Here is a 19734-nt window from a genome sequence, read left to right as displayed (position 1 = left end):
AGTAGTCGGAGAAGGCAATGGCAACCCACTCCAGTATTCTTGCCTGGCAAATCCCATGGATGGAGGAGCCTGGTAGGCTGCAGTCCATGGGGTCGCTAGGAGTCGGACTAGACTGAGCGACTTCCCTTTCAGAGTCCCTTTATGCACTGGAGAAGGAAATGGCAACCCACTCCAGTGTTCTTGCTTGGAGAATCCCAGGGACGGGGGAGCCTTGTGGGCTGCCATCTATGGGGTCGCACAGGGTCGGAGACGACTGAAGCGACTTAGCAGACTAGTAGTGTTCCTCACACCCAAGACTCCTCCAGCCCTGGTGGCATACTCAGAGAGAAGAGCTACAGGGGGAGGGAGATCACTCCAGGATGTGGCCTGGAGCCCCCACCCCCTGGAAATGGGAAACTGGGGGTGTGCAGGGTAGTGAGAGCTCTGCACGTCTCCCACTCCCCTTCCTTACACTTGTTCCAGGAACAGTCCCTAGGCGAGCCCCTAGAATGGCTGGGTCCAAACTGAAGAACTGAAAGGGAAATTTGATCACCTGTTATCTTGGGAGGTGTGGGCATGTTAGGGAGGCACCCTAAAAGGAACAAAAAAGGAATTCCTCTGGCTACATGCCTGGATGGCTGAGTGGAGTGGAGGGTGGTGGAATCTAGGGGGTCCTGGTATCATGTTATGGACTTCCCTGGCAGCTCAGACAGTAAAGCGTCTGTCTACAATGCAGGAAACCTGGGTTCAATCCCTGGAAGGGATCGGGAAGATTCCCTGGGGAAGGAAATGGCAACCCACTTCAGTACTCTTGCCTAGAAAATCCCATGGACGGAAGAGCCTGGTGTCCATGGGGTCGCAAAGATTCAGACACGACTAAGCGACTTCACTTCACTAGTCTTAAGGTGCAAAACACCAAGGTTGCCAGGGCTTCTGTTTGTCCTTAACCGAGTCATTTTAATCTCACTGGGTCTAAGTTTCCTCAATTGTATTAAAAAAAAAAAAAAATACTGTTTTTAGTCTCTAGACTCTGAAGACAGGACCAGCTGAGTTCTACGCATGGCTCCATCTCCGTGCCTCGCACAGAACAGCCTCTTGGTTATAATCTGCTGACAAACCCCTAGTTAGACAACCTGGAAGATTCCTTTTAGACTTTAAAATTATATTATCCTAAAATAAGTAATGAAACAATTCACTTGGTCAGTCATTTACAAAATAACGATTATTCTTAAAGAAAAACATAATCTAAGCCAAAAAAAAAAAGGACCCCATTTCTTTTGACTGGTCTCAGGGCCATGTGCTCCTGATGGGCATTTCAAAGGATCTGACTTGAGTGATTTGATTTCTTCCTCCCAGGGCTGTGATGTTTAAAGGCAGTGAATTGGAAGCATAGAGCACAAAGTTGAGTCTGGAAAACCCAGTAAATTCTGTGAAAAAGAGTCAGTTTTCTGGCTACATATACAGGAATATTGGCGTCACAGCCTGACTTGCAGGATTTTTGTTACTTTAGTCTCCTTTTGAAAAAAATATTCTGAAATACTGATCCTGAAATGAAAAAACAGTGTAAACTACTGACCTTTAGGATATTCAAGCCCTGTTTCCACGTTACAAGTAAAATACACATTTTTAATACAAATACTGCCAAGTAGTAACAGATGTTATTATTAAAACAGTAACAACAAAAAATGAGACTACAGGTATGCAGTGCCATGTCAATCCAAAGAGCAGTTCTGATCTAGAACTGGCGATGTGTAACTAACTAAGCGTAACTATTATAAATGTATGACTCTACGTTCTATGTCAAGACAAGCTCTCAGCTACAGAATTCTGAAAATCCTCACACTCCATCTTCCAAGGTCCCAGCAAAGGGGAAAGGGACTTTTAATCTGAAAGCAGGAGTAGTGATGGAGGTGCTGGTACTGATAACTACCCCAGGCCTCGCTCCTGGGTTACCAGGGGAGGAATCTGAGACATCAGAGCAGGAAGGTTGGAGAAGAGGGGCCCGTTCCACATGGCTCTGTGGCTTCAGAGAACATGAGTCTTAAGTTACGTTTTTAAACACTGTTTCCCCCAGCCCTAAAATTCATCCAGGAGACAGAAGCTGGCTTAAATGCAAAGAAGAGAAAACCGATCCGCCTGCAGGGCTGCATCCTAGTCGGGGATGTCAAACGGCTGCGCGCTGATGATCTCCCCGGTCTCGGTGACGATGGCTTCGTAGACCCAGCGGCGGTTGCAGCGGCACTCGGGCCCGCACTTGTTGGAGTTGCACTTGGGGCAGGGGTAGAAACAGCCCAGGCAGTTCTTCTCCAGGCAGTCGCACAGGTCCACATCATTGCAGATGAGCCTGCCGCTTTTGTCGTACTTCTTCATGACTCTGCAGAGGAAAAGAATGGCGCTAGCAACCTGCCGAAACAGGCTCCCTTTGTTCTGAAGAAGCAGAACCCTAAAGATGACCCAGCCACACTTCAGAACTTTAGAAGGCAGAATGTCCTGGGAAATTCAGTCCATACATTGCCTGACCAACGCAGTCAGGCTATCACTGAGAGTGATGCTCCATCCTTCCAGCATGCTGGGGGGCGTGATAGCCAACTGAAGCCAATTGTGAGGAAGAACTGACTGAAAGCTTTCTTCTACAAAATTTCACTTAGAAATATAACCATTCTTAATGGGATTTTTTCCTACTACATTATATTCTTTTTTTTTCTTTCTTAACAAGAAGCACTCCATACACCTAAATGGGCTTCACCTGGCGGCTCAGTGGTAAAGAATCTGCCTGCCAACGCAGGAGACACGGTTCCTTCCCTGATGAGGGAAGACTCCCCGTCATGGAACTAAGATGGTGCGCCAATCATTGAGCCTGTGCTCTGGAGCCTGCGAGCCGCAGCTGCGGAGTCCGAGCGCCACAACTGGAGAAAAGCCCACACAGCAACCAAGACCCAAAATAGCCCCAAATAAATACATCAAATAAAAATTTTTTTTTTCAAATAGTGGTCAACTTTTACAAAAAAGGAGGAAAGGACTTCCCTGGTGACCGGTCCAGTAGTTAAGAATCTGCCTGCCGGTGCAGAGGGCACAGGTTTGATCCCTGTTCCAGGAACTAAGACCCTACACACTGTGGGGCGACTAAACCTGCCAGTCACAGCTACCGGGGCCTGAGCACTGCAGCACTGCGCTCCGCAACGAGAGAAGGCACTGCCGGAGAGGCACTGCAGCTGCAGAGCAGCCCCACTTGCTGCAGCCAGAGAAAGCCCGTGTGTCACGGCAAAGGCGCAGTGCAGCCAGAAATAAATAGGTTTTAGAAAGAAAAAAAAAGCACTGTAGTGAACACAATCACATTTCGAATGACTCAAGATAAGCATCAGAACTGTTAGTTACTATTCTGACATCACTAAGAACAAAAACAGGCAGTTATCCATGAAAAGATGCTTAACATCACTCATTATCAGAGAAATGCAAATCAAAACCACTATGAGGTACCATTTCAAGCCAGTCAGAATGGCTTCGATCCAAAAGTCTACAAGCAATAAATGCTGGAGAGGGTGTGGAGAAAAGGGAACCCTCTTACACTGTTGGTGGTAATGCAAACTAGTACAGCCACTATGGAGAACAGTGTGGAAATTCCTTAAAAAACTGGAAATAGAACTGCCTTATGATCCAGCAATCCCACTGCTGGGCATACACACCAAGGAAACCAGAATTGAAAGAGACACATGTACCCCAATGTTCATCGCAGCACTGTTTATAATAGCCAGGACATGGAAACAACCGAGATGTCCATCAGCAGATGAATGGATAAGAAAGCTGTGGTACATATACACAATGGAGTATTACTCGGCCATTAAAAAGAATACATGTGAATCAGTTCTAATGAGGTGGATGAAACTGGAGCCTATTATACAGAGTGAAGTAAGCCAGAAAGAAAAACACCAATACAGTATACTAACGCATATATATGGAATTTAGAAAGATGGTAACAATAACCCTGTATATAAGACAACAAAAGAGACACTGATGTATAGAACAGTCTTTTGGACTCTGTGGGAGAGGGCGAGGGTGGGATGATTTGGGAGAATAGCATTGAAATATGTATAATATCATATATGAAACGAGTTGCCAGTCCAGGTTCGATGCACGATACTGGATGCTTGGGGCTGGTGCACTGGGACAACCCAGAGGGATGGTATGGGGAGGGAGGAGGGAGGAGGGCTCAAGACGGGGAACACTTGTATACCTGTTGCAGATTCATGTTGACATATGGCAAAACCAATACAATATTATAAAGTTAAAAAAAAAAAAAAAAAACAGGCAAACTGAAGACTCCTCTGCTAACCGTCTCCTGAGGCCATGGCTTCGGTCCCTGTCTCATTCCGTTTTCCACCCAGTGTGGAGGCAGGACATTCTATATGAGTGGAGAACACTAGAGAGCTACCTCGTGATTTGCATCCGCTTGATGCCTTCAGCCTCTACAAGTCCAGGAAGCAAAGATCTTCCACCAGGACTCTGCCACCCTCTCAAAACCAAACCATTCTGAAATAAATCCTGCAATATGGAGCTGCTTGAAACCCTGAGAATGACAAAAGTACCTATGTAGGGCCTGTATCCATTATTCCCAGCTGAAGTCGGACAAGGCTATGAAACTCTGACCTTCTGCACCCATGGTCCCCAAGCATTACCTCTGCTTCCTGTTAGCGGAGAAGGTTAAGGGTTACTACACAGATTTGCCTGATCATCTCAATTTAGCAGGACAGCCTTCCAATGAGGACTTACACTGGAAGCATTTCATCTGAGGAATCAGAGCGCCTACCCCCAACAGGAAACTCAGGTGTCAGCAGCCAAGAAGATGGAGAATCTATTATGGGAACGACAGGGATGGGGAGTCACGCAGCCGGCAGAAAGCCCAGCTCAGCCTCTGTCCTCCCTGTGCCTTCACCCAAACACTCCCCACCACGACTCAGACGTCAAGACGGATCCTAGTTGCCTGCCCACCAATGCTATCTATCCGCTCTAAGAGTCTAAGCTAGCCTATGTACAAACTGTACAAGACACACATGCACAGATCAATAAAACACACGTGCCCACTGCCCAGCTTAATGAAGGGGTGCTGCGTCTTTGACGTCTTCTTCATGCCCCACCGGCTGCATCCCTCCACTTGGCCAAAAGGAATCTCATCTCCTTATATTACTTTTTCTGATGCCATATGCATCATTCAGATGCAACATTCAGAAAACTAAGATCATGCCATCAGGTCCCATCACTTCATGGCAAATAGATGGGGCAACAGTGGAAACAGTGGCTGACTTTATTTTTCTGGGCTCCAAAATCACTGCTGATGGTGACTGCAGCCATGAAATTAAAAGACGCTTGCTCCTTGGAAGAAAAGTTATGACCAACCTAGACAGCATATTAAATAGCAGAGACATTACTTTGCCCACAAAGGTCCATCCAGTCAAACCTATGGTTTTTCCAGTAGTCATGTATGGATGTGAGAGTTGGACTATAAAGAAAGCTGAGTGCCGAAGAATTGATGCTTTTGAACTATGGTGTAGGAGAAGACTTTTGAGGGTTCCTTGGACTGCAAGGAGATCCAACCAGTCTGAAACTCCAATACTTTGGCCATGTGAAGAACTGACTCATTGGAAAAGACCCTGATGCTGGGAAAGGTTGAAGGCAGGAGAAGGTGGTGACGACAGAGGGTGATGTGATGGTCGGATGGCATCACTGACTGAATGGACATGAGTTTGAGCAAGGTCCGGAAGTTGGTGATGGACAGGGAGGCCTGGCGTGCTGCAGTCCATGGGGGTGCAAAGAGTTGGACCCAACTGAGTGACTGAACTGACTGACTGACTGATGCCATATGTGTATGTATCTCCAAGCACTCTGCGTTTTCCCTTCTGTAATTTTCTTTTTGAATTCTATATCATAATTTGAGATTCATGGTAGTGCATGTAGCCATATTCAAATATTTCTACGTCTATATGTATTCCACTGTACAACTATACCAGCTACTCATCTTTTCCATAATGGATAGGCATTTGGATTATTACTGCTTTATTCTCTTTGCTATTGCAGAAATGAGTTTGTTGAACATGTATCCTGTTGTACGTGTATGGGTTTTTCCAGGATATACACCCAGGAGTGAAGGTGTTAGGTCATAAGGTACGTAGGCAGCAATGCAAGCTGTTTTAAAATAGTGGTTGTCCTATTTCACACTGTTTCATGTCCCATGGCTTCATCAACAGTGATCTCAGAAGACTAAACTCTTTACCCACCTGGGCAGTGCAGCACTGCCCACACAGTACCAAGAAAGAGGCTTCAGCATCCCGAGTGTTCACTAGCCTTTTCGCGTGTGCGTGTGTGTGTGTGTCTAGTCGCTCAGTCGTGTCCGACTCTTTGTGACCCTATGGGCTGTAGCCCACCAGTCTCCTGTGCCATGGGAATTCTCCAGGCAAGAATATTGGAATAGGTTGCCATGCCCTCCTCCAGGGGATCTTCCCAACCCAGGGATCAAACCCAGGTCTCCCGCATCACAGGCCGATTCTTTATCAACTGAGCCACCAGGGAAGCCCAAGAATACAGGAGTAGGTAGCCTATCCCTTCTCCAGGGGATCTTCCTGACCCAGGAATTGAACTGGGGTCTCCTGCATTGCAGACAGATCCTTTACTGGCTGAGAAAGCCTTTTCTTCTATTCACTGTTTGGTTCATTTTTCTCTTAGGATGGTTATCTTTTCCTTCAGAAATAACTTCTCCTACGGTGTGATATCTCTCTTGTTATTTTTAGGGTATCTTGCAAAGGGCATTAACTGTTAATTTTAATGTAGTCAAATATATCAACCTTTTTCTTTATGGTCTTCTTAATTTATGCCTCTGATGTGCTAGCAATAATTGAATTTATGATACTTCTGTGCCCTTCTGATACTTGAATTCATTCCTATGGGTATATTATTTCTCCTAATTGAAAGGGATGGAGTAAAGGGACAAAGTAGGTGATTAAACTGTTAACCTCACTAGAGGACTGTAATGAAGAAAGAAGTATGGAAGACCCCTGTAAGTTAATGATCACTGAAGAGGAAGCAGGTTGGCTTACCCACAAAACCAAGCAGGCTTGCTTAGACCACCACCATGTAACAACAGCATGAGACACGCCCCCAAACAATAAAACAGTGGTGGCCCGAGACCCGCATCCTGCCCAGGGAGTGCAGGAAGCTGATGATCCCTAGCACGTGCTCTCTGGATACATAAAAAGCAATGACTTATGGAAAGATGACATTTCCAAATGAAAGGCCCTCACTGCACTGAGACCTGACATAATTTTTCCACAGTGCCATGACAGTCCTGGCTTGACCCTGTAGGGACAAGAACACTCCCCTGCCCAGCCTGGAGGAGGAGCTGATGAGACAGCTGAGGAAGAAGAAGAAGGTGGTCTCTCCCTCCTCCTCACTTTTCCTTTGATTATAAAACGGTAGCCCACTAAGTTCTCGGGGCCTGGCACCCTCTCGCCTGCCCGTAACCCTTCCAAGCATCCTATTCTAATGAATCACCTCTTACCTATCTCTTTGCCTCTCACTGACTTCTTCCTGCACTGAGACACAAAGGACCAGAGCTCCATGGAGCCCCTGAAACACCACCTCGAGGTTGCATGATACGCGTGTGCTTAGTCACCTCAGTCATGTCCAGCTCTCTGCAACCCTGCAGACTGTAGCCCACCAGGCTCCTCTGTCCATGGGATTCTCCAGGCGAGAATACTGGAGGGTGTTGCCATGCCCTCCTCCAGGGGATCTTCCTGACTCAGGGGTTGAACCCATGTCTCTCATGACTCCTGCACTGGCAGGCAGGTTCTCTACCGATAGTGCTATCTGGGAAGCCCTTCATAATTATATAACTTTCTTAATTTTAATCATCTTTCATACTACATCTACTACTCCAGTGCAAGGAATTCTGAAGCATGTTTTTAAAAAATTGATGCCTCATTGGGGATCACAGGCTATTTCTTGAAATTGCTAACTTCCAGACATATGGGGTGATACTGTACTTTAGAAATACATTTTTAGTATACATGCTACTGAAGCGAACACAGAAAATACATTTTTCAATCATAAGAAAGAGGCAACCTGTAATTACTTTGTCAAGGAGAACGCATGCATTTTATAATCCCACAGATCAAATATAATAAATCTTGATCTTACTTGGAGGTTACAGAAAAATACTCATTCATCTTTGACATTCGTGCTTTCTTTTTTTGCTGCCTTGTTTCAGGATTAAAGTCAGCTACCTGTGGTCCAGGATTTTGAAATGCCAAGCATTTTAACTGCCGCTCTATCTGTTGCTATGAAACAAATAAAATGTATTAGTAGTAAGAATCTTATAGTTTTATCTGTTTTACATTGCATCAAGATGAAGTTTCTGTAACTTTTACCATAATAGCATGACAGTTCAGCTCTTTTACCTAGAGAAATAAACAGTTTAATCTGATTAGTTTCAAAAGATGATGTAGAATTTTTCATATTAGGTCATTCTTTCTGAATAAACAAATACATAGTGTAAAACTACATATAATTGAAAAATAAAAAACAAGGGGGAACAGAAGAATTTCCTTTAAACCTGGAAAACAACCCTTGGCTTCAAAAACTGGTGGGGATGAAGTAAAAGCCCTTCCCCCAGGCAAAGTGTCCAGAACATAGTGAGAGCACAGCACCAGAGCCCTCCATCCCCAAGCTCAGCAGACGGGCACCCAGCCTCTGGGGTCTAATAACCGACGATCTGAAGTGAAGCTGATGTCATTAATAACAGAAATAAAGTGCACAAGAAATACAATGCACTCGACTCATCCTGTACCCAGTCCCTCCCCCACCTCAGTCCATGGACAAACTGTCTTCATGAAATCAGTCCCGAGTCCCAAAAGGGTTGGGGACTGCTGCTCTAGGGATGTCTCCAAACTCACTGCCCTGGGGGTGTGGACCCCACCAGGGTGCCGATGCAGAATACAGCCACCTGAGGGATCCTCTCTCAGTCAAAGCCAGGTTGCAAGACGACGACTCTGGCTTGAATGACTTTCTAGCATGTTAGTAGAAATTTTCAAAATACCTGTTTGGGGATATTTATAATTTGAATTGCCACTCCAGTACTCTTGCCTGGAAAATCCCATGGATGGAGGAGCCTGGTAGGCTGCAGTCCATGGGGTCGCTATGAGTCAGACACGACTGAGAAACTTTCGTTTCACTTTTCCCTTTCATGCATTGGAGAAGGAAATGGCAACCCACTCCAGTATTCTTGCCTGGAGAATCCCAGGGATGGGGGAGCCTGGTGGGCTGCCGTCTATGGGGTCGCACAGAGTCGGACACGACTGAAGCGACTTAGCAGCAGCAGCAGCAGCAGCAGCAGCATAACTTGAATTGGAGAAGGGAAATGGGAACCCACTCTAGTATTCTTGCCTGGGAAATCTCATGGACAGAGAAGCCTGGGAGGCTACAGTTCATGGAGTCACAAAGAGTCAGACATGACTGAGTGACTAACACAAACACATAATTTGAAACTGAGGCTTCCCTGGTGGCTCAGCAGGAACAGAATCTGCCTGCAATGAAGAAACATGGGTTCGATCCTTGGGTTGGGAAGATCCCCCGGAGAAGGGGACAGATACCTATTCCAGTATTCTTGCCTGCAGAATCCCATGGACAGAGGAGCCTGGTGGGCTACAGTCCATGGATCAAAGTCAGAAACAACTTACCGACTAAACAACAACAAACTGGAAAGGCAAGTAATAAACATGCTTCAATCAATCCTGAGAACTAGTTCTGATCATGCAGCACACATATCAGGAGGGAAGGCAATGCTCTTTCAAAAGTTGTTAGAAGAAAGTAATCTGAGTTGCCCCAAAACACTCAGGCTAACACATATATGAAATAGGACATTTCTAAACCAAGGGGAAACTTTCAATGTAACAAATTAGTAACAGAACTTCAGGCTTTTTTTAGAAATAAGTCTAGTCATTCTAAAATAACATGGGTATGTTTCTTTAAATTTCATTTTGGTTGGTGTGTATGGCTTTCTCTTACAAACAACCTTAGGAAACAATTCTCTATTTAGGTATGCTGCTGTTGCTAAGTAGCTTCAGTCATGTCTGACTCTGTGCGACCCCACAGATGGCAGCCCACCAGGCTCCCCCATCCCTGAGATTCTCCAGGCAAGAACACTGGAGTGAGGTGCCATTTCCTTCTCCAATGCATGAAAGTGAAAAGTGAAAGTGAAATCGCTCAGTCATGTCCAACTCTTAGCAACCCCATGGACTGCAGCCTTCCAGGCTCCTGAATCCATGGGATTTTCCAGGCAAGAGTACTGGAGTGGGGTGCCATTGCCTTCTCCAATGCATGAAAGTGAAAAGTGAAAGGGAAGTCACTCAGTCGTGTCCGACTCTTAGCGACCCCATGGACTCTAGCCTATCAGGCTCCTCTGTCCATGGGATTTTCCAGGCAAGAGTACTGGAGTGGGGTGCCATTGCCTTCTCCGATATTTAGGTATAGGTGTGTAATAAACACAGCTTAGCATGATCTACTATTCTCTGAAGCACAACAAGGAATTAGATGTTTCTGCTCAAACCCTGGCTCTGCCACTCTTACTGGGGTGCTTTAAGAACATTCCTACTTCTTCTAAGACTCAGTTTCTCCTTTTGCAGAATGGATTAACAATAGTATCTTGTGTTAAGGGTTAGGTGTGTTAACATGGGCCAAGTTCTCGAGCCAGGATAGCATATTATCCTGGGGGAAAAAAACACAAGGATTTGTTAAATGAAAATACTTGACCATATTCTCTGCAATTATTCTACTCCAAGGGTAGGACTTTATCGCATAGGACACTGGGAACTGAGAGGCACAGAGGGGACAGGTGAGATGAGAGCAGCCTGGCAGTGAGCAGGAGGTGGATGAGGGAGCAGAGATCCTTCCCATGGAATCCTGATGGGGCCACCTTCCCACCCAAATCCAAGGCAACTCAGAGACTCCACACGTCCAGAATTCCCCAAATACCACGGAATCATAGTATCCATGTGCCATACCAGTTGCTTCTGTCCGATCTGACAGTTTTTCTCAGAAGTTTGACCTGCAGGTCTCTCTTGCGTGGAATTGGTTTTTCCTGATTGTTCAGTCATTTCTGATCACTAAAGAGAAATAATTCAAAAAAATAAAAACACATTAACATCATATATTCCAAGTAACTTAACCCTGTGACTTTCCTGCTCTCTCCCTACATCTTACTCTCTTCTCAAAGCCAGACTTACTGGAAAAACCATTGCTTTCCTGGCTCTTAATTTTTCTTTACCACTCACTCTTAAATCCTGCATCTGACTTCTCCAGAATGCTTTACTGACGTCTTCTTGGCCGGGTGTTCAATGAGCAAAGTACCTTTGACAGTTCTTAGCATCGCAGACCTAGCAGTAGCAGGCAACCCTAGGGCCATCTACTCCTGCTCAAGAGGACTAGAAATTCTTAGACCTGGGTTCTTCCCCCACTTACGCTTACTTCCTTGAAAAACAGTAAGATGTGTTATCATGCACACATCCTCAGTAACTCTGCGAACATCTCTGCTCTGATGGTTTCATTATTACATCTTCCGAAATCATTACCCGGGTTGCCTCCAAAAGCCCTAACTTTCTCACTCAAGTTTTCTGACAAATTTCTAACACAACTTGTGGTAAATGGAAGCAATCAGTTTTCCATACAACTCAGCTGTTTACATGCCTGAAACTTACTTTGAAATACTTCAATATATGTACAAGATGTCTCTGCAGGCACACCTGTGTGTGTATGTGTGCACGCGCGCATCTTAGGTGAAGCTCACACACAGTGTCAATGACAAATGCCCACTCTGAGCTTCTCTGCAGTGTTCTGCCAGAAAGGACCATGCTCCAGAAATGGTACTGCCGCCCTGCGGGCTCCCGCCTCTCTTATCAACCTCCCATGCTGGAGCAGGGCGCTGTTTCTAACAAAGGACCTGAGCGTTATGCTCAGTTATGACCAGTCCATCCTCACCACCACTCTGCCTGCCAACCAGAAACTCCAATCCCACCAATACCTCTGCATTCTCCCATGTCCGGGGCCACTAGACGTGGACTGCCCACTCTTTTGTATCCCCTCTCCAGGTCCCAAGGTAGGTTAGAGGTCATGTTGACTTTTCTCTCCTAACACTGACTCTTCCTTTCCACTCTGTATCACGTGGTGGTTGTTTAGTCACCAGGTCGTGTCCAATTCTATGACCCCATGGACTGCAGCAGCCAGGTTTCTCTGTCCCTTGCCATCTCCTGGAGTTTGCCCAAGTTCAGGCCCATTGAATCAGTGATGCCATCCAACCATCTCATCCTCTGAGCCCTCTTCTTCTGCCTTCAATTTTTTCCCAGCATCAGGGCTTTTTCCAATGAGTCAGGTAGAAGCTACCCAAAAGACAGCAATAACAGTAATAGCAATAATGACCAAGATGAGCATAATGTTCACCTCAGTCTGACTAAACTTCCACCTTTTTCTGACTCTATGCCTTGATCTCCCTTTTCTTACATCCTTTCTTCAGAAAATGTGTCATTGTGAATTCTTTCTCTACTCCATTGAGATGTAAATCTTTTCCCAGCCTCCTAAGGCCAGTTTTACAAGCCCAGAAGGTCTTTCTCAAGGACTATGAACTATCCCTTTGAAATGTTATCAGCCAGAAAGACCAGGCACCCATTTGCCAGTCTCTGAGAGAAGGTAGAGAAGCCTAACTCACTCAATGGTGGAGTAGTGAGCACCAGTTAGTAAACACAGGTGGCCTAATCACAGAGAACATTTGCAAGCTTTGGAATTACTCAATGTGCTCAACACATCCCATGGATCTCGCCCCTAAAATCTTCTAATATTTCACTCCCACATTTATTTCAGTGGAGTTGAGTTCAGACTGAGTTCTGGCTTTCCTTCTCTATGATAGCATGGTATAAAATCTACTTTGCCTGTTTCACTTGGTCAGGTGCAGTTTTTGCTTTGACACTATCCCATGCAATTTCACATCTCATCAGCCAGACATTCCCAGGGAGCATTTCTCAAGCTATCTGGAGATAAAACCATACGGAGCTATTTTAAAATGATCAATTCCTTGTCAGATGCCAACCCTATTGGGGTGACCACTTGTGGAGGAAAATCGTGATGATCGGCAATAATTAATAAGTTCTCCAGATGAATCATCCTTAGGAAATTACAGGCGGTTAGGATAGGTATAATTTTCTTCACTCAGTTTTGCCATCTCACCCTATAACGACTGCCCACAATTTCTTCCTACCCTAAATTTACCCAGAACATTGTGGTCATGTTGATATTCTTAAATCAGAAACGTCTTTATCTGATTCCTGTGAAGACTTCAGTGACTCCTCTCTGCCAATTACATCCCACATCCCTGGCATATCAGTGAAGGTTCATCGAAATGGACTCTGGTGACCTATCTAGGCTCACCTCCCCACATTCCTTCCCTTGGCCCAAAGCTACTGAGCTACCCACTCCTGTTAACATCCCTCCCATCGCTTACCTAATTCCAGCCTTCCCCTTTGAACCCTGGTTTATCTCTTTATTCCAAGAAGCCTCCCCATCACTCTCATCCTCAAAGAGTCCTTCCTTTCTTGGGCTCAGTTAGAAGCTTCCTCAAGAAAATTGCCCCCAGAGGGGTCCTAAACCTTCTAGCTTCTTCATGTAACAAATTTTCTTCCATATGGGAATAGTCATGACTTTATGATCATCTTTGCAAGCAAGAACATCTTCTGAAAGAGCATCCACTTAACTGCATTGGGAAAAATGAATATTTTATGCAAATCCTCGATCCAACATGTCTTTAAGTCCTTCATGAAATAAATGTTCCGTTCAGTCGCTCAGTCGTGTCCGACTCTGCGACCCCATGAATCACAGCATGCCCGGCTCCCTGTCCGTCACCAACTCCCAGAGCTTACTCAAACTCATGTTCATCGAGTTGGTGATGCCATCCAGCCATCTCATCCTCTGTCGTCCCCTTCTCCTGCCCCCAATCCCTCCCAGCATCAGGGTCTTTTCCAGTGAGTCAACTCGTCGCATGAGGTGGCCAAAGTATTGGAGTTTCAGCTTCAGCATCAGTCCTTCCAATGAACACCCAGGACTGATCTCCTTTAGGATGGACTGGTTGGATCTCCTTGAAGTCCAAGGGACTCTCAAGAGTCTTCGCCAACAGAAATGTAGGTCTCCACAAATAGATTAGATTAGGGGTAAAACTTACTCCTTCTTATTCTGAATAAAGCAAAAGGAATTTTTAGTAGAATTCCACCAGGTCCTAAAACTGTAATTGGATTTTAGTAGGAGTCCAAAATACCTGTCCCAGGAAAAGTAATAAAATGGTTCAGAACTCCATTTATTCCCCTGCTTGGCATTTCCCATGCAGGGGTTCCTAACCAGAGAAGGAAAGCAGGGGACCCTTGAACTTGGGGTGAATAAAGAATATCTATTTATTTTTACTCACCTTTAACTGAAATTCTGATATTTCCTTTTATTACAAAGAAACCAACAAACCACAATAGTGTTAGTCACACTTTTCACACAAGTTTTTTATAACTCATTATAGTTGGGGATATGTCAAAATGTCATTGAGACTCACCATCTCTTCAAAATGATGGTAGATCTCATTTGACACATTAATAATAAAAAATATGCATGATAAGTCACCTGAGTCTTGTCCAGTTCTTTGCAATCTTATGGACTGTAGCCCACCAGGTTCCTCTGTCCATAGGATTCTCCAGGCAAGAATACTGGAGTGGGTTGCCATGCCCTCCTCCCGGGGATCTTCCCAAACCAGAGATCGAACCCATGTCTCCTATGTCTCCTGCATTGCCAGGAGGGTTCTTTACTACTAGCACCACCTGGGAAGCCCCAATAAAACATATATCACCAACATACATTGTTTTTTTAACATTTTGCTAAGTGTATTTCAATATGATTGGTTTTCTTTGTAACCTTATAAATTTTTTTCTGTATGATTAAAAACATCATTCTGGGGAAAAAAAAAAAAAAAAAACATTCTGAGAAATGGCCTATAGGCATCCATGACACAAATAAGATTAAGAATACTGGAGAGGGTTGCTATTTTCTTTTTCAAGGTATCTTCCCGACTCAGGGATTGAACCTGCATCTTCTGAATCTTTAATGAAAGGCAGATTCTTTACCACTTAGCCACCTGGTAAGTCCAGTACATAGCTGCTGCTGCTGCTGCTGCTAAGTCGCTTCAGTCATGTCCAACTCTGTGCAACCCCACAGACGGCAGCCCACCAGGCTCCCCCGTCCCTGGGGTTCTCCAGGCAAGAACACTGGAGTGGGTTGCCATTGCCTTCTCCAACGCATGAAAGTGAAAAGTGAAAGTGAAGTCGCTCAGTCATGTCCAACTCTTAGCGACCCCATGGACTGCAGCCCACCAGGCTCCTCCGTCCATGGGATTTTTTCCAGGCAAGAGTACTGGAGTGGGGTGCCATTGCATTTTCCAGTACATAGCTAGTACTCAATAAATATTTCATAAATATCATGCTAATAATGCTAATTATTAGGCTCCTACTATGTGTCAAGCACTTTGTTAACCACCACTCTACATATATTATTTAATTCCACTACTGCACTCTGAACTAGATACTGCTATCCCTGTTTTACATATGAGGAAACTAAGGCCCAGAAAGATCGTGTAGGCCATATGGATTTAAAATCCAGATTTGTCTGACTCCCTAAACTAAGCCCTTCTCAGAAAGTTACACTGCTTCAAGCTTTGTTTTTATGATGACCACAGGGTATCATTTAGGGATCGGATATAATCAACCTGAGCCACACGGAGCCTTTTCAATCGAAGCTGGACTAGGAACAGGGGAAGATGCATTTAGATCAACTCAAGTCCGCCTCCTCCCACCTCTCTGTCCCAGCACACACCTCCAAGATGTGCTGGGAAAGGGGTCCCATCTCAGACACATGAGCCATAACTGACCTCAGGATTGGATTCAGAAGTCAGCTGAAAAGAAGAAAGTTACATACAGATCAGTTCAGCTCAGTCCAGTCCCTCAGTCATGTCCGACTCTTTGCGACCCCATGAATCGCAGCACGCCAGGCCTCCCTGTCCATCACCAACTCCCGGAGTTCACTGAGACTCACGTCCATTGAGTCAGTGATGCCATCCAGCCATCTCATCCTCTGTCGTCCCCTTCTCCTCCTGCCCCCAATCCCTCCCAGCATCAGAGTCTTTTCCAATGAGTCAACTCTTCTCATGAGCTGGCCAAAGTACTGCAGTTTCAGCTTTAGCATCATTCCTTCCAAAGAAATCCCAGGGCTGATCTCCTTTAGAATGGACTGGTTGGATCTCCTTGCAGTCCAAGGGACTCTCAAGAGTCTTCTCCAACACCACAGTTCAAAAGCATCAATTCTTCGGCGCTCAGCCTTCTTCACACTCCAACTCTCACATCCATACACGACCACTGGAAGAACCATAGCCTTGACTAGATGGACCTTTGTTGTCAAAGTAATGTCTCTGCTTTTCAATATGCTGTCTAGGTTGGTCATAACTTTTCTTCCAAGGAGTAAGCGTCTTTTAATTTCATGGCTGCAGTCACCATCTGCAGTGATTTTGGAGCCCAGAAAAATAAAGTCTGACACTGTTTCCACTGTTTCCCCATCGATTTCCCATGAAGTGATGGGACCAGATGCCATGATCTTCGTTTTCTGAATGTTGAGGTTTAAACCAACTTTTTCACTCTCCTCTTTCACTTCCATCAAGAGGCTTTTTAGTTCCTCTCCACTTTCTGCCATAAGGGTGGTGTCATCTGCATATCTGAGGTTATTGATATTTCTCCCGGCAATCTTGATTCCAGCTTGTGCTTCTTCCAGTCCAGCGTTTCTCATGATGTACTCTGCATATAAGTTAAATAAGCAGGGTGACAATATACAGCCTTGAAGTACTCCTTTTCCTATTTGGAACCAGTCTGTTGTTCCATGTCCAGTTCTAACTGTTGCTTCCTGACCTGCATGTAGGTTTCTCAAGAGGCAGGTGGTCTGGTCTTCCCATCTCTTTCAGAATTTTCCACAGTTTTTTGTGATCCACACAGTCAAAGGCTTTGGCATAGTCAATAAAGCAGAAATAGATGTTTTTCTGGAACTCTTTTGCTTTTTCTACAATCCAGCAGATGTTGGCAATTTGATCTCTTGTTCCCATGCCTTTTCTAAAACCAGCTTGAACATCTGGAAGTTCACGGTTCATGTATTGCTGAAGCCTGGCTTGGAGAATTTTGAGCATTACTTTACTAGCGTGTGAGATGAGTGCAATTGTGCAGTAGTTTGAGCATTCTTTGGCATTGCCTTTCTTTGGGATTGGAATGAAAACACCCCTTCCAGTCCTGTGGCCACTGCTGAGTTTTCCACATTTGCTGGCATATTGAGTGCAGCACTTTCACAGCATCATCTTCCAGGATTTGAAATAGGTCAACTGGAATTCCATCACCTCCACTAGCTTTGTTCATAGGGATGCTTTCTAAGGCCCATTTGACTTCACATTCCAGGATGTCTGGCTCTAGGTCAGTGATCACACCATCGTGATTATCTGGGTTGTGAAGATCTTTTTTGTATAGTTCTTACATACAGATAAGATTACTCTTAAAAATCCTTTCAGAAAATGCTGACTGGGAAGAGCCCTGGACAGACAGGCTTTTCTCCAAGTTTCTCAGGTTAGGAATCAGATGAAGTATTAAAGTTGACTTATATGTACAGGTGGCACCAGTGGTAAAGACTCTGCCTGCCAATGCAGGAACAAGAGGGGTTTGATCCCTGGGTTGGGAAGATCCCTGAAGGAGGAAATGGCAACCCCCTCCAGTGTTCTTGCCTAGAGAATCCCATGGACAGAGGAGCCTGGCAGGCTGCAGACCGTGGGGTTGCAAGAGTGGGCCACGACTGAGCGCACACACACTACTACTGTGCGTACATAAGAGCCAGCATGACGGAATTGTGTTTACCTTTAAACTCCAGATCCATACACCCGGGTAAGTTTCTCACCCTGTGGAGGCCTCCAGAACTAGGTCACCCCAGAAACAGCACTGGGCCCTGAACCCCGCATTTCTGCTCACTCTCAGGTACCCGTCATCGAGGGAAATGCAGTGAAATGACTCACAACCATAAGCACTTAACTCTCTCTTCAGGTTGCCTCCAGCACGGTACAGTTAAAGTCAGCTGATGGTATCTTGCACAAGGTCAAGTCCTTTTTCTACTTTTATCCCTAAGGATATTTTCACATTTTCAAGGGAGGAAACGTCTTCAGTTTAAGCTCTAGCTCAAAAGTTGGTCTCCACTTTTACTCAGTAGCAGATAAAGGGGTTTATTCAGAGACGCTCTCAGTCAGACACTCCTCAGGAAACATTTAGAAGTAAAACACACACACGTTTTCATTCAATGCCCTTGAAGAAGAGAGTCAAGTTATCTTAATCTCATTCTGTCTCTAGCTTCAATTCCCATTCTTGGTGGAAATGACAGATCACTCAGATAACAGGTGAGCCAAACCCCACCAGGGACCCATTTGGGAAGAGAAACAACTTTGGTGCTGGCGATCGATTTAGGCCATTCCCTTGCTGCTCCCTCCTGGCTGACTCAGTTGTATTCAAAGCCACAAAATCGCTGGATATCTCCAACGAAATCTCCATTCTTCCATAAGAATTAAAAGTTATCTTGATCCAAGTCTTTGAGCCTGTTTTTAAAGCAACGTTAATGCTTTAGAAACACCTTTATTTGCAATGTATAATGATTCCTAGGAACATTTTTATTGCTGGATTTACCACACATACACATGAAAAATGGCCCAGTATAAAATAATGTGAAAACAGCTATCATAAAGTAATTTGAAATGCATTCAGAAGAGAATATGATAAGCTGTGCAACCATACTGCTGCTTTTGTTCTATTTTTTGTTAGTGCCAGGAAGGCTGCATTCTGTGGTCATTCTGAATGAAACCAAAGCCCCTAACGAGTTCACACCTCACTCATTATCTGGATCTCTTCAATTATACATTTATATTCCTCCTTGCAATTTTAAGGATTATTAAAAAAAAAAAAAAATGTCTGCCTGATGAGTCTGCCCCATCAATGCAAAGCGAAGAAAGAAGAAAACTGGTTTATGAGACCAACAGCCTGGGCCACTTCAGCCTGATGCTGCTAAGTATACATTCAAATGTGTCCTGGTAAACATACTTCAGAACCACTCATCCCAAATTTCAAGCGTGGAGGTCCTTTTTCCAAAGGCCCTTGTACGCTCATTTCTTAGTTTTTGTTTTTGTTTTACGATGCTCTGCAACAAAAGCACCCCAATTTTCTTCTGCTCTTACCTGCACCACATTGACTGTGATGGTATCTATTCAGAATCGACATCCTGTGGCTTGCTTCTTTTACCTATCCTCTCTCTGCCAGCCTCAGAGGGACTCAAGAGCATCATTTGAAAAGGAGGGTCTTTCCAGTGATGATTTTCACAATGTTGTGAGGGCCTACTTTGCAAAGAAAGTTGCCTTGCCAAGCCGAAGCAGTGGGAAAGAGAAAGCACACATACCTTTACGTTTGGATGATAAAGAGGAGAAGAATCCGGACAAAGAGAAACTGTACTGCCTGGTTTCCTTTGTTTTGCTGAGAAACCGCAGAACCCTCTGGGGGGAAAAGTCAGAAGGCCCCTAAGGTGTTCCTACAATTTAACGCTTTGTCTGAGTGGCTGAGAGGAGGAGAGGTGGAAAAACAG

The 19734-nt window shown here is 44.9% G+C and overlaps 1 protein-coding gene across 4 annotated transcripts in view; it reads right to left on the bottom strand.

The window, feature by feature from the left end:
• Positions 1-1070: 1070 nt before the first annotated feature.
• Positions 1071-19734, bottom strand: part of ARL14EPL (ARF like GTPase 14 effector protein like) — a 33140-nt gene continuing 14476 nt past the window's right edge. For 3 of the 4 annotated variants that reach the window (XM_070796835.1, XM_070796836.1, XM_070796837.1), the window contains exons 2-4: positions 11025-11126; positions 8164-8303; positions 1071-2353 (exon numbers count right to left, since the gene is read on the bottom strand). In XM_070796835.1, coding sequence (XP_070652936.1) covers positions 2131-2353; positions 8164-8303; positions 11025-11117 — 456 coding nt within the window. In that variant the 5' untranslated portion in view covers positions 11118-11126 and the 3' untranslated portion in view covers positions 1071-2130. The remainder of the gene's footprint in view (positions 2354-8163; positions 8304-11024; positions 11127-19734) is intronic. The other variant, XM_019968037.2, reaches the window with a different exon arrangement.

The sequence above is a fragment of the Bos indicus genome, chromosome 10 (genome assembly GCF_029378745.1).
Source record: "Bos indicus isolate NIAB-ARS_2022 breed Sahiwal x Tharparkar chromosome 10, NIAB-ARS_B.indTharparkar_mat_pri_1.0, whole genome shotgun sequence".
NCBI classification, from domain to species: Eukaryota; Metazoa; Chordata; class Mammalia; order Artiodactyla; family Bovidae; genus Bos; species Bos indicus.
The sequence above is the reverse complement of the archived record's forward strand: the minus strand, read 5'-3'. Positions and strand labels throughout refer to the sequence as shown.